This window comes from Pteropus medius, unplaced genomic scaffold (assembly GCF_902729225.1).
Source record: "Pteropus medius unplaced genomic scaffold, Ma_sr-lr_union100, whole genome shotgun sequence".
Lineage (NCBI taxonomy): Eukaryota > Metazoa > Chordata > Mammalia > Chiroptera > Pteropodidae > Pteropus > Pteropus medius.
The window spans coordinates 3,182,772-3,195,564 of NW_024346150.1; the positions used below are offsets into that span (position 1 = coordinate 3,182,772).

At 38.7% G+C, this 12,793-nt stretch overlaps 1 protein-coding gene across 1 annotated transcript in view; it reads left to right on the plus strand.

Annotated features, from left to right (window-relative positions):
- GOLM1 (golgi membrane protein 1) overlaps window positions 1-12,793 on the plus strand; it is a 49,443-nt gene that overhangs the window by 26,546 nt on the left and 10,104 nt on the right. The window contains exons 4-7 of the mRNA XM_039875630.1: window positions 622-676; window positions 1,268-1,370; window positions 8,357-8,486; window positions 12,558-12,717. Of these exons, the coding sequence (XP_039731564.1) occupies window positions 622-676; window positions 1,268-1,370; window positions 8,357-8,486; window positions 12,558-12,717 (448 nt within the window). The remainder of the gene's footprint in view (window positions 1-621; window positions 677-1,267; window positions 1,371-8,356; window positions 8,487-12,557; window positions 12,718-12,793) is intronic.

Here is a 12,793-nt window from a genome sequence, read left to right on the forward strand (position 1 = left end):
CTTTTTACTTTTTTTTCATTGTCCTGAGTCTGGTGTCACCTCTTCCCTCTTCTGTCGTTGGCATTCCTAACTTCGTGTAACTAACTGGCTGTCAGCCCTTCATCGTCAGAGCTGGTAGACTCTGTGGACAGAAGCCAGAGGCCAGAGGTTAAAATGAATCAGGAGGCTGTGCTGCTGGAGTGGGCATCAGGTCCCCCTCTCTTCATTCTGTTAGCCAGCCTGGAATCCAAAGGGTGACTTCTGATTGAGGATGTGACTGTACCTGGGCTCCCTCACAGAGAAGCTGAAGTTGCTGATTCAGCCAGGCAGGGCTGGGGCTGTTCATGGAGGAGGATTGTGTCCTGGAGATGAAATAGAGCCAGGACCCGGGTACCCCTTCCTTGGGTTATAGACTACTGTTTGGAAAGCAGATCTTTCAACATGCATGTTATTTTTCAGACTGGACGTTTGATTGTCCAGCCAGAGAGCTGCTGCCCGTCTGGGGCCCTCCCTCCTGACAGCTGCTCTGGGTCGGGGAGGTGCTGCTCCCTTCTTTTTTTTCCCCCACATGTCAGTCTTATCACTGCACTCTTGAGTTGTTAGGTTGCCTAGGGTTTCATTCTGTGTTTATCTTCCTTGCAGGCAGTTTTAGTGAATAATATCACTTCAAGCGAGAGGCTTATCAGAACGCTGCAAGGTGAGTTCCATTCCCCTCCTTTACACCTGACATTGGACCTTGTGGGAAAAACCCACCTTTTCTCTTGGCCTTCTCTAAGGTCTCTAATTTTAATCTAATGATGGATAGGATTACAGTGATCGAGTAATCTTTATTCTTTTTGCTTGACTATAATTCCTTAAAGAGCTTTTCCTTCAAATATGTTACTGAATACATTTCAAGCTTCTGTACAGAATTCAGACTCATTTTTTGGTACATTAAGAAATACATGTATACGCACATATATATGATATGCATGTGATCTGTTATATATATATGTGGTATATGTGTGTGTGTGTTAATTGGGTCACTCATCACCCTGAATTCAGATATTCTTTATAAAACATAAAAATTATCCAACCCAACTTAATTCCATTTCTTTGCTACTCTTCGTCAGTTTGGCGTCAGGGTTGGGTTTTTATGGGAGGCCCTTCTGAAGCAGCAGTGGAGGCACTAACAGGGTGAGCCCCTCTGTGCGGTCTGCTCCCCCTTCTGCTATGACTGGAGGGGTCAGCAGGGTTCATTGCGGCCATGCTGGTGACTGTGTGATTTCCTGTCTTCCTCTTGATTTAGACCAGTTCCAGACCTTGCAGAAGAATTACGGCAAGCTATATCAGGATGTTCTCCAGTTTCAAAAGAACCAGACTAACCTGGAGAGGAAGTTCTCCTATGACCTGTAAGTGTGTCTCAGCATCACGTGCACACACTCAGGGGCTGACAAGTTTTAGGCTGAAGGCAGTGGACAGCGTCCAGCATAATCACTTGCCCTCCTGTGATGGAGTATACAGGGCTCTGTGGGAGGACTCCAGCTCCTTTTTAAGCAGTCAGGTCCTTCTGAAAAAATGCATTTTATTTTTTAAGTGTTAGCAGTGCTTCAGAAAGCCATAGAAAAGTGTTAGCCAGTGGACTCATAAAACAAGATAAGAGAGCAGGGCAGTTCTCCTTAGCAGGAAATGACTTATTCAACATACTTTAAAACTTAATCTGATTTAAAACTTGATATGGCACGGGTTTACTGGTAAGTCAGTAAACCTAAAGCCTTTGATAATGTGTTCTAAAAGTACTCAGATGTGACCTAAATCCAACTCAGAGACTAAGAGGCGATTTGGCATAATATCAGTATGATTTTATTGCTTTTGTTTTCTTCACTTTTAAGTGTCTTTCCAAAGTTCTGCAGTAAGAATGGAGTACTTTTATTTTTCCGGCTTTACTGAGGTATGATGGACAAATAATTATAGTGTATATTTAAGTTGTAAAATGTTATGTTTTGCTATACCTATACATTGTGAAATACTGTCCTCAGTTAACCATCGAGCTAATTAACCATCTGTAATATCACATGTTTACCTTTTATTATTTGTATGGTTGAGAACACTTTTCTCTCATAGTAAATTCCAAGTGTATAGTACATTATTATTAACTATAGTTACCATGCTGTACATTAGATCTCCAGCTTATAATTACGACATTCTGTTTTAAGCTGATAACAACTTCACTTTAGTTGCATAAGAAAACTACACTTTTACTTCTTGGAATACTTTTTTGATCAAAACAAACTTTTAAAAAGTTAGCTAAACCCATTAGTAAGATAGTAAAAACTAATTTAGAGGGTAGAGAATGGTCTAGTCTGTGTATTTCCCTTCAAGCACAAGAAGTTTGGGATTCAGAGACATCCAGCCACCCATGGCCCCAGACCTCTTTTCAATTTTACTCCTCTCTAATCTGTACCTAGGTTCAAACAATTTTTTTTACATAATAAATCATTTTTTCACTTACTTGTACTATGTATATATAAAAATCTATATTGCTCCCAAATTTAAAAATGTAAAAATGGCTGGTTACTATTGCATACTGTGGAGGTACCATTTCCCTTTTTGTTGGATATTTAGGATACTTCTAAGTTTTGATTATTATAATTGGCCTGACATCAATGCCTGTAACTTTTAAAAATTATTATTTTGGATTATTTCCTTCTAAAAAAGACTCAATTGTAGGTTTAGTGTATCACTTGGTATAAATTGCCACATTGCCTTCTGAAAGGTTTTAGCCATCTGCGCCGTCACCAGCAATGGAGAATAAATCTCCTTACACCTGTCGCCCTCATAGGGATTCTGATGTCTTCCAAAAGATTGTCTGTTCACTGTCATGTCTTCTCAATTGCTTTAAAACCAAATAGAACTAAAAGCAGGAATCTCCAAGTACATAAATATGTAAAGGCCCTCACAGTCAATGCGAAGGAAACACAATTAGAGAATATGCATATGGAACCTTATTCAGCTAGGCCAGTGGTCTCCATGAGTGGCAGTTTTGCACCCAGGAGACCTTCAGCAATGTCTGGAGACACTTTTAGTTGTCCACAACACCTTGGAGGAAGGTGATCCTGGCATCTCGTGGGTAGAGATGCTGGTAAGCATCCTACCGTGCGTAGGGCTCCTCTCACAACAAAGTTTTATTTGACCCAAAACACCAGTAGTGCCAAGTCAAGAAACCCTGAGTTAGGCTGATAACCGACGAAAACGTTCTAACAAATATCAAGTGCTCCAATCTTTCTATTACTCATCCTTGAGAGACACCTTAGAGCATGTATTTCCCTTCCATTGATTGAAATACAATAAGCCACTAATGGCCTCCCTTGATAAATGTTAATCCAGAATATTTTAGCTGGAATTCAGCCAGGGCCCAGTGACAGGGAGGGCAGCTCTGTGTTCCAGGTAGGAGCATTCAGACAGACAGTAAGCAGGATGTTCTAACTGGATTGGCTGTGCGTTTGGGATGCACTGTTTTTCTCTTAGGAGGTTGGTAGATCGAAAACTCAGGCTGACTACACCTATTTCATTAGTTGTGCCCAAAGCCCAGAACCAGATAGAAGATGTTTCCCAGGGATGATATTCATGGAATGTTGAAAGCTGGAAAGAGTTAGTTGTCCTTAACTTCTTTGGATTATAGATCCTTTTTGAGAATCTGATAAAAGGTATGAACACGTTGTTAGAAAATTTGTAAATGGATATATACACAAAGTTGTGCATCAGGTTCCCACAAATTGAATGCACCACTTTGTGTATATGCCCATGTATAAGTTTGCCTGTCCTCTGTTAAAACATTCTCTCTGGTCTAAATGTTTTATAAAAGACAGTGTTGAGAATAAAGAAGCTGATGGAAAGGCCCAGTTTCCTTATAAACAAGTTAATGTTCTTTTTCAGTGTGAGTCAGCACACATCCCCACTTCTTACTTCTGTCCATCACTAAGTGATCACCATATTTGATCCAGACACAGCCTTGCATTCTCTCCCCAAAGCACCTAGAGTCAGTGTGTGAGATGAACCGTTTGCCATCTATCTCCATGCCATGAAGAAGTAGGGCTGGTGAATGCTGTTACTAGAATGTAATTAGTAATACTCCGACATCAGAGTCCGGGATGAATACAGTCCATTCACATGCTTCCGACCATCAGTTGCACCAGTTAGAATAATCTCTTATGGCCAAGTCCTGTATGTCTCTATAATTTAGCTCCAGTTAATGCCTGAACATTTACCAAAACGTGTAAGAAAAAGCCAGCCCGAGGACTTCAGGAAGTAACGCTGTCACGATCTGTATGGTCTGTGTCTTGGAATTTGAGCTTTTTTCTGAGGTTGTTCTCCTTTATTGCTGGAGTATGGAGAGCTGACCTTAATCTGCAAGGCTGAGATAGAAGCTCTTTGTACTTGATTTTTGCAAGGCTGAAAAACAGTATTTCCCTTTTGTAGGTTTAAAGGTCCAGGAATGGCCCTGCACCTGCTCATTTGCTAATCCTGAGCTTCTGTGATATTCATAACAATGAACTGGACATGTCTAGTTCTTTCAGTGCACAGACGTTTCTCTTTTTGTTCCCAGTGTTTAAACTTCTGGGCACTAGTCTACCACCTGTGGCTTGCATGTTCGTGAGAATTTTATTTAAGTGACTATTTCGGCAAGTCTTCTTTTCTCTTGATCTGTAAGCTGTGCAAGGTCAGGAACTGCCTTTCGTTATTTCTGCACTAGCTGACACCCCTCTGTGTACGTGGTACGTTGAGACCTGGTAAGTTCCTTTGAACTGAGGGGTGTATTACAAGAGTTAGAGGTTAAGTGCACTTGCACTTGGTTCTGAAATGCGTGCAGTGTGGAAGAGGCAGCCATGTGGTATGAGAGCACTGCACAGAATCAGGAAACCACATGTCCGGCTTCTGGTTTCAGCCTTATTTCTTCCTCTCTTTCTCTGACCTTGGTTGGTGTTAGGTTACCTCTTAATGGTTAGGTATTTTGTAGACTGTCCTTCAGTTAAGATTTGATGTTTTTCTTATAGTTACACTGGAGCACCACCTTTTGGGGAGGAAGGCCACACAGAAGTAAAGTGCCATTTTCATTACTTCACATTGAGGGTACATATTGTCAGTACGATTAGCACTGTCGATATTAATCTTGACCTCTTGACTGAGGCAGTGGTTGTCAGGTTTCTTCACTATCAACTTACTGTATTTTTTCTCCCTGAATATTATAATCTTTGGAAGAAGTCACTATGCGTAGCCAACACTTAAAAGATTGAGGAATATGTTCCATTTTCCTAAGGGCAGAGCATCTCTATAAATTGATTTGAATTTTTCTGTACAGATTTGGCTCTTATTTATATCAGTAGGGACTCATGGATATTTGTTTTATACTTTGATATAATTCAATACTATTTTATTTTTTTTTGCTCAAATTGTTCTACCTTTGGCCACGGGGACTCTTTCAGTTGACTCCATTGTCCAGTGGACATATCCCCAGTGTCGTGGATTTGCTTTTTCTTTTTGTTCTTTTTTTTTTTTAACATCCCAGTTGGTATATTCTGTCCCAGTCCAATCAAGCATTTCTCTAAGGAGCCCTGTTATTTTTACTGGTGAATGGTATTATAAACCAAGATCTAGATATTTGTTGCTACTGGGGTATCATTGCTACTAGGCTTTCTCAGCTGACAGCAGAGATATACATGTGTATACTCATCTGTGTTATATATACATATTGATAAATATTTCTGTATGTATCTATCTGTGTCTATATTAAACATGAGTTAAACATTTAAATTAACATAATAGTATATAACTGGATATATTCTCAATTTGGTACACTACTTAGTAGTTTTACCAATTTTCGCGACTCAAACCTTTTTGAGAAACTGCTTGTGGCAAAGACTGGTCAGAGCTTATCCAGATCCAGTCATCTTTTTTTCCCCAGCAAAAATACAACATTTCTAATCTTTCCTTGCAGTTAGGTATGGCCAAATGACTAAGTTCTGGCCAGTGGAAAAAGGAAATTGTGAGTGGAGCTTACAGGAAATCTTCTGAAAATGGGGACAGTCCACTGGCACATCCTTTTCCTTTACCTTTCCTCCCCCTTCCTGCTGCCTGGGCCTCACACAAGGTGTCTGACCGCTAGCAGCTATCCTGGAGCATGAGGTAATCATGAGGATGAAAACCAAATGCTAGGATTTTGAAACAAAAAGAGAAGCCTGGATTTTTGATCACGCAGAGCTACTATACATGACCCTGAATTGCCCATATCCAGACTTCTTTTTTGTGAGGAAAAAATAAACTATCTTTTGGTCTTTCTATTTCACTCAGCCAAACCTGATGCTAACTTACCCACTTTAGATACTGTCTCAAACTAGATCATTTTCATGAATGCTTATTTATTACCCAAAAGACTTCTTTGGAAAGGCCATTTAGAATGGGGAGTGGAGAAGGGAGATTAAGACTTTAGGTTCTAGAAAAAAAGGAAAGAGAACTGGGGAGCTCAGAGGGATCTACCTGGGCAAGACAGATAATATTGTGTTGTCATGGAAGTGAGTGAATAGGAGTAAGACCTTGGGGATGTGCATAAAAAATGAATAGTTATGTGGGCCTTGCTGGGAAATCTCCTGGATTCTGATGACATAAGTCTTAGGTCTTTAGTTAGAGGCACACAGGTCACAGGTCCCTGAAGCTATGTGTTTTTGTTTTGTTTTGTTTTTAATTTTTCCAGTCTGTTTTTTCCTCTGTTTAGATCGGGTAATATCTATTGTTCTGTCTTCCATTTCGCTGATTCTTTCCTCAACTGAGTTTTAAAGTTTTCGATGTTGCATTTTTCAGTTCTAAAATTTCCATTCGCTGCTTCTTCATATCTTCTATTTCTTTGCTGAGACTATTTTTTCATTTGCTTCAAGTATGTTTTAATCGGTCATTGAAATATTTTTCTGGTGGTTGCTTTAAAATCTTTGTCAGATCATTTTAAATTCTCTGTCATGTCAGTGTTTGTATTTATTGGTTGTCTCTTTTCAATTTGAGATCTGCCTGGTTCTTGATGTGATGAGTGATTTTTGATTAAAACCTCTGGTCAGTGGTGAAAGCCCTGACCCTTCGCTGACATCTTCATGGGGGAGGGAGGGAACCACATTACTGTCAGGTGGGAGTGGAAGTGCTGGCTTCCCTACGTCCGTCCAATGACACCACTGTGTTGTTCTTCAGGTCCGAGGTCTCTAGCTGGTGTGCTGCCTTCTTTCCACCTTTGGGACTCTTCTTATGTTTGTTTTAAATATAAAGTCCAGAGTTTTTAGTTCTACTTAGTGAGAGGAACAGGAAAAAAAACATCTATTTCCTCCTCTTGGAAGTATAAATTCATTTCAGTTTTGACTCTGCCCAGAGTTCCCGCAAACTCCACAGATTAAGGAGCTCAGTCCAAGGAGCCTGCCCCCACTTCTGATGCCAGCCACAAGTTCTGGGTGTCCCCAAGCCACATGTACTTTTGCCTGGCTAGCTATAAATTCCAGGCTTCCCATAACACCCTCAGGTTCAGTCATTCTCTCAAACAACTCAAAGAACTCAGGACAGTTCTATACTTACAATTACAGTTTTATTGTAAAGATACCACTCAAGAATAGCTGAATGGCAGAGACTCATAACGTATGATCTGGGGTGGGAATGGGGGGAAGGCAGAAGCTTCTGTTGGAGTTGGGGTGCCGCCTTTCTGGTACATAGACATGTTTACCAACTGGGAAGTTGGCCAAGGCTCATGATCTAAAGTTTTTATCTGAGGTTTTATTATGTAGGCATTATTGATTAAGCCTTGGTCATGTGATCGAAAGCCATCTCCAGTCCCAGCTCCCTGCAGGATGGGTGTAGGGCTGAAAGTTCGAACCCTCTCATTATGTGGTTGGTTCCTTTGGCCACCAGCCCCATCCTCCAGCTCTGTAGGCTCCTCCCACTGAGTCATCTCATTAGCATAAACTCAGGCGTGGTCCACCGGGCTCATTATAAATAACAGGAGACACTTCCATTACTCAGGAAGTTCCAAGGGTTGTAGGAGCTCCGTGCCAGTAGCTGGGGACAAAAATCAAAAACATTTTTTATCATACCACAGATTTTATTTAAAAAATTGCTTTTTCTAATCACTAAAGTTTACCTGTTTTAGAACAATGTGACTTCCTTTTTGTAAGTTTCAATCAACTACAGTTTCCTTGTAATATAATAGTCAAGAACACACATTGCCCTGCCCTATGTCCTCTTCAGATAAAGTGCCTGGTGCAGGAAAAAGACGAGTGTGTCTTTTACTGACGTGGATTCCACAGTCACAGCAGGGACACACTTGGTATATAGACACATCCATTGATATTTGTTCTTCCCTCCTTTCTCAAAGGAGCCAGTGCATCAATCAGATGAAAGAGGTGAAGGAGCAGTGTGAGGAGCGGATAGAAGAAGTCACCAAAAAGGGGAACGAAGCTGTAGCTTCCAGAGACTTGAGTGAGAAAAAAAACCAAGGCCAGCAGGTAACTCTGGGTTTTTTTGCCAAGGATTTCCAGAAGGTATTCCTATCCCTTCTTCAGGCATTTGTTTCTTATCGGCTGTCTGATTTACTCTCCGCTGCTCTCCCTTGTGGGTTTGGTTCCCTGAGACACAACAGCCTGGTCCAGGGTGCTGGGACTCTAACCTGGAAGGCTAGACTCTGGCTTCAGTCCCTGTGCTTGAGACTTCACCAAGATCACTTCAGCTGAAGCACACAGCCAGTCTGGGAGAGAGTTGCTGTTGTTTTCTCATTTCGAAGGTGCTGAGGCCCATGGAGATAGTTAAGTACTACGGTCAGGGTCATACCACCTGGTCAGTGATGGAGTGATCAGAGCCTGTGCTGTGAGGCTACCTTCTTCGTAAAACACAGCCCATGAAACTGCTGCTTGAAGCCTTCTGGGAGATCTTTAGTTTTGTCTTTAAATATAGCAGCTTTATCAAGATATAATTTATATACTATACAGTTCACCCTGTGTAATATTTATAATTCACTGGTTTTTATTATATTCACAGAATTGTACAACCATCATCACAATCAATTTTAGAACATTTTTATTACGCCCAAAGCAACTCCATACCTATTTGCTCACTCCCCAACCCCCAGAGCCCTAGACAATCATTAAACTATTTTCTATCTCTGTAGATTTGCCTTATCAAATCATACAATATGTGGCCTTTTGTTGTCTGGCTTCTTTCACTTAGCATAATGCTTTTCAGGGTTTATCCATGTTGCATGTATGAAGACTTTATTCCTTTTTATGGCTGTATAATATTCCATTGCATGGCTGTTCCACATTTTGTTTATTCATTTGTTACTTGACAGATATTTATGAATAATGAATAATAGGCAATTATGAATAATGCTATGAACATTCATATGCACACTTTTGTGTGGACCTAAGTTTTCATTTCTCGTAGGTGTTTACCTAGGAGTGGAATTGCTGGGTCATATGGTAACTCTATACTTAATGTATTGAGAAACTGCCAAACTGTTTTCAAAAAGTGATCATACTCTTCTACATTCTCAACAGCGGTTTATGAGGGTTCCAATTTCTCCACATCCTTGCTAACTCTTATTATCTTTTTCATTATAGCCATCCTAATGGGTGTTAGGTGTCTCATTGTGCTTTGGATTTGCATTTCCCTAATAACTAATGATGTTGAACATCCTTTCGTGTGCTTTATTGGCCATTTGTATATTTTCTTTGGAGAAATGTCTATTTGGCTCCTTTGTCCATTTTTAAATTATTTTATTATTGAGTTGTAAATTCTTTATATAGTCATATATATATAAAGATATTAGATGATTAACAAATATTTTTCCCATTTTTTTTTCTTTCATTGTATTCATTAAAGAACAAGTTTTAAATTTTGATCAAGTCCATTTTATCAGTTTTCTCTTTTGTCACTTGTTCTTTTGGTGTTTTATTTGAAAAGGCTTTGCCTAACCCAAGGTCATGAATATTTACTGTATTTTCTTCTAAGAGTTTTAAAGTTCTTAGCTCTTACATTTAGTACTATGATCAATTTTGAGTTAATTCTATTTTTGTATATGGTGTGGGGGTAGATGTCCAACTATTCTTTTGCATATGGATATTCAGTCTCTATCATTTATTAAAAACAAACAAACAAACCCAAAACTATTCTTTTCTTCAATGAATTGTCTTGACATCCTTATCAAAAATCATTTTAAGCGTGATGTTTCATTTCTGGGCTCTCAATTCTGTTCCATTGGTCTGTTTGTATGTCATACCACATAGTCTTGATGACTGTAGCTCTGTAGTAAGCTTTGAAATCAGAAAATGTGAGTGCTCCAACTTTGTTCTTTTTCAAGATTATTTTGGCTATTCTGAGCCGGTTGACTTTCCGTATGAATTTTAGGATCCACTTGTCAATTTCTTCAAATCCAGATGAATTTCGACAGGTTACAATTGAATCTGTAGATTAGTTTGGGAGTAGTGTCATCTTAACATTAAGTCTTCTGTTCTAATATGGGATGTTTTTCCCTTAAAGTCCTTTATTCTCTTTCCACAGTGTTTTGTAGTTTTCAGAAGCCTTGCACTTCTTTTGTTCAGTTTATTTGTATTTCTTATGCTATTATAAATGGAATTGGTTTATTTTCAAGTGGTTTATTGCTAGGTGTACAGAAATACAATTTATTTTTTATATTTATCCTATATCTTGTAACCTTGCTGAACTTATTAGGTCCAATAATATTTTTTGTGATTCTTTTGTATCTCCTATATACTATGTTATGTCATCTAAAAAGAGATATGGTTTTACATTTTCCTTTCCAATTTGTATGCCTTTTATTTCTTTTTCTTATCTTATTACCCTGTCTAGAACCTCCAGTACAGTGTTAAATAGAAATGGAAAGAGCAGACATCGTTGTTTTTGAGCATAGGACAAAAGTATTAAGTCTTTCACCATTAAGTTTATTGTTAGCTGTAGGTTTTTCATAGATGGACTTTATCAAGTTGAGGAAGTCCATTCTATTCTTAATTTGTTGAGTGCTTTTATCAAGAAGAGGGGTTGGATTTTGTCAAATTCTTTCTGTGCATCTATTGACATGATCATGTGTTTTTTTTGTCCTTCATTCTATTGATATATTACATTAATCAATTTTTGGATGTTTAACCTTGCATTTCTTGAACAAATCTCAGTTAGTCATGGTGTATAAAATCTCTTTGATTTGATTTGCTAGTATTTTGTTGAGGATTTTGGTGTCTATATTTATGATATTGGCCTATAGTTTTATTTTCTTGTAATGTCTGTGCTTGTGGTATAAGGGTAATATTAGGCTCATAGAATGAGTTAGGGAGTATTCCTTCATCTTTTTTTTTTTTTTTTTTGCAGGAGTCTGTGAAGATTTGGTATTGATTCAACTTTAAATGTTTGGTAGAATTCACTAGTGACGCTTTGCGGGTCCAGGCTTTTTGGAGGAGAAAATTTTAAATTACTGAGTCAATATTTATAAAGTCTACTCAAATTTTTCTGCTTCTTCTTGAGTCAGTTTTGGTAGTTTGTGTCTTTCTAGGAACTTGTCTATTTCATCAAAGTTAAACCTGTTGGCAAACAGTTGTTCGTAGTATTCCCTTCTGTATAATACTACTTTTTTATTTGTATGAGGTTGGTAGTGCTGTCCCCTTTCATTTTCGATTTTAGTAATTTGAGTCTATACTTTTTTCTCAGTTAATCTGGCTAAGGGATTGTCTATTTTGTTCATCTTTTCAAAGAAGTAACTTAGTTTCATTGGTTTTTCTCTATTCTTTTTTTTTTAATTCTTTATGCCATTAATTCCTTCTCTAATCTTTATGATGTCCTTGATTTTGGTTCAGTTTGCTCTTCTTTTTCTAATATCTTTAGGTGGAAGATCATGTTATTGATTTGAGATCTTTGTGTTTTTGAATATAGGTCTGTAAATTTCCCTCTAAGCATCCTTTAGCTGCCTCCTATAAGTTTGGTTTGTTGTGTTTCTTTGTTTTAATTTTTCTCAGGGTACTCTCTAATTTGCCTTCTGATTTCATTGACCCATTGGTTATTTTGAAAGTATGTTGCCTAATTTCATTCTCAAATTTCATTCTGCTACTGATTAATAATGTCATTCTACTGTGACTGGAAAACATATTTTGTATGATTTCAGTCATTTTAAATTTGTTGAGACTTGTTTTGTGGCCTAGCATCTGTTTGTCCTGGAGAATATTCAATGTCCACTTGAGAAGAATGTGTATTTTGCTCTTGTTCAGTAGAGCGAATCAATGTCTGTTCAGTTTAGTTGATTTGTAGTGTTGTTCAGATTTTCTTTTTCCTTGTTGTTCTTTTGCTTGCTTGTTAATCCATTACTGAAAGTATTTTCTGGGAGATCTTGACTCAACCTCAGATCTTCTGATTTATGTCAGGTGATAAGGCACAACTAGGGCAGATTGCGGCATTTCTCAGGGTTTCAATGTTCTCATTTGTCAGAAGGCTGTGGTGGTCCATTGCATTGCTCGGGGTTGTTGTAAGGTTTCTGATCATGGAGCCCCTGGCCTGGCCATCCTGTGCTCCTGTTTCAGCTCCAGGCTCCCAGTGAACCTCAGTTGAAGTCACAGGAAGCAGCATTGTCCCAGTCAGAGGAGCCACAAGCAAAAGCAAACATACCCAGTAATGGCGAGCCTCAGACACCAGTCCCCAGTTCTGAGACCGTTTTGGATTTGAAAAGACCGGTTGAGAAAGGTAAGTGAAGCTTGATAATTACACACTTAAACCCTCTTCAGAGCCCCATTCAAATAAAAAACAGTGGCAGTTCATG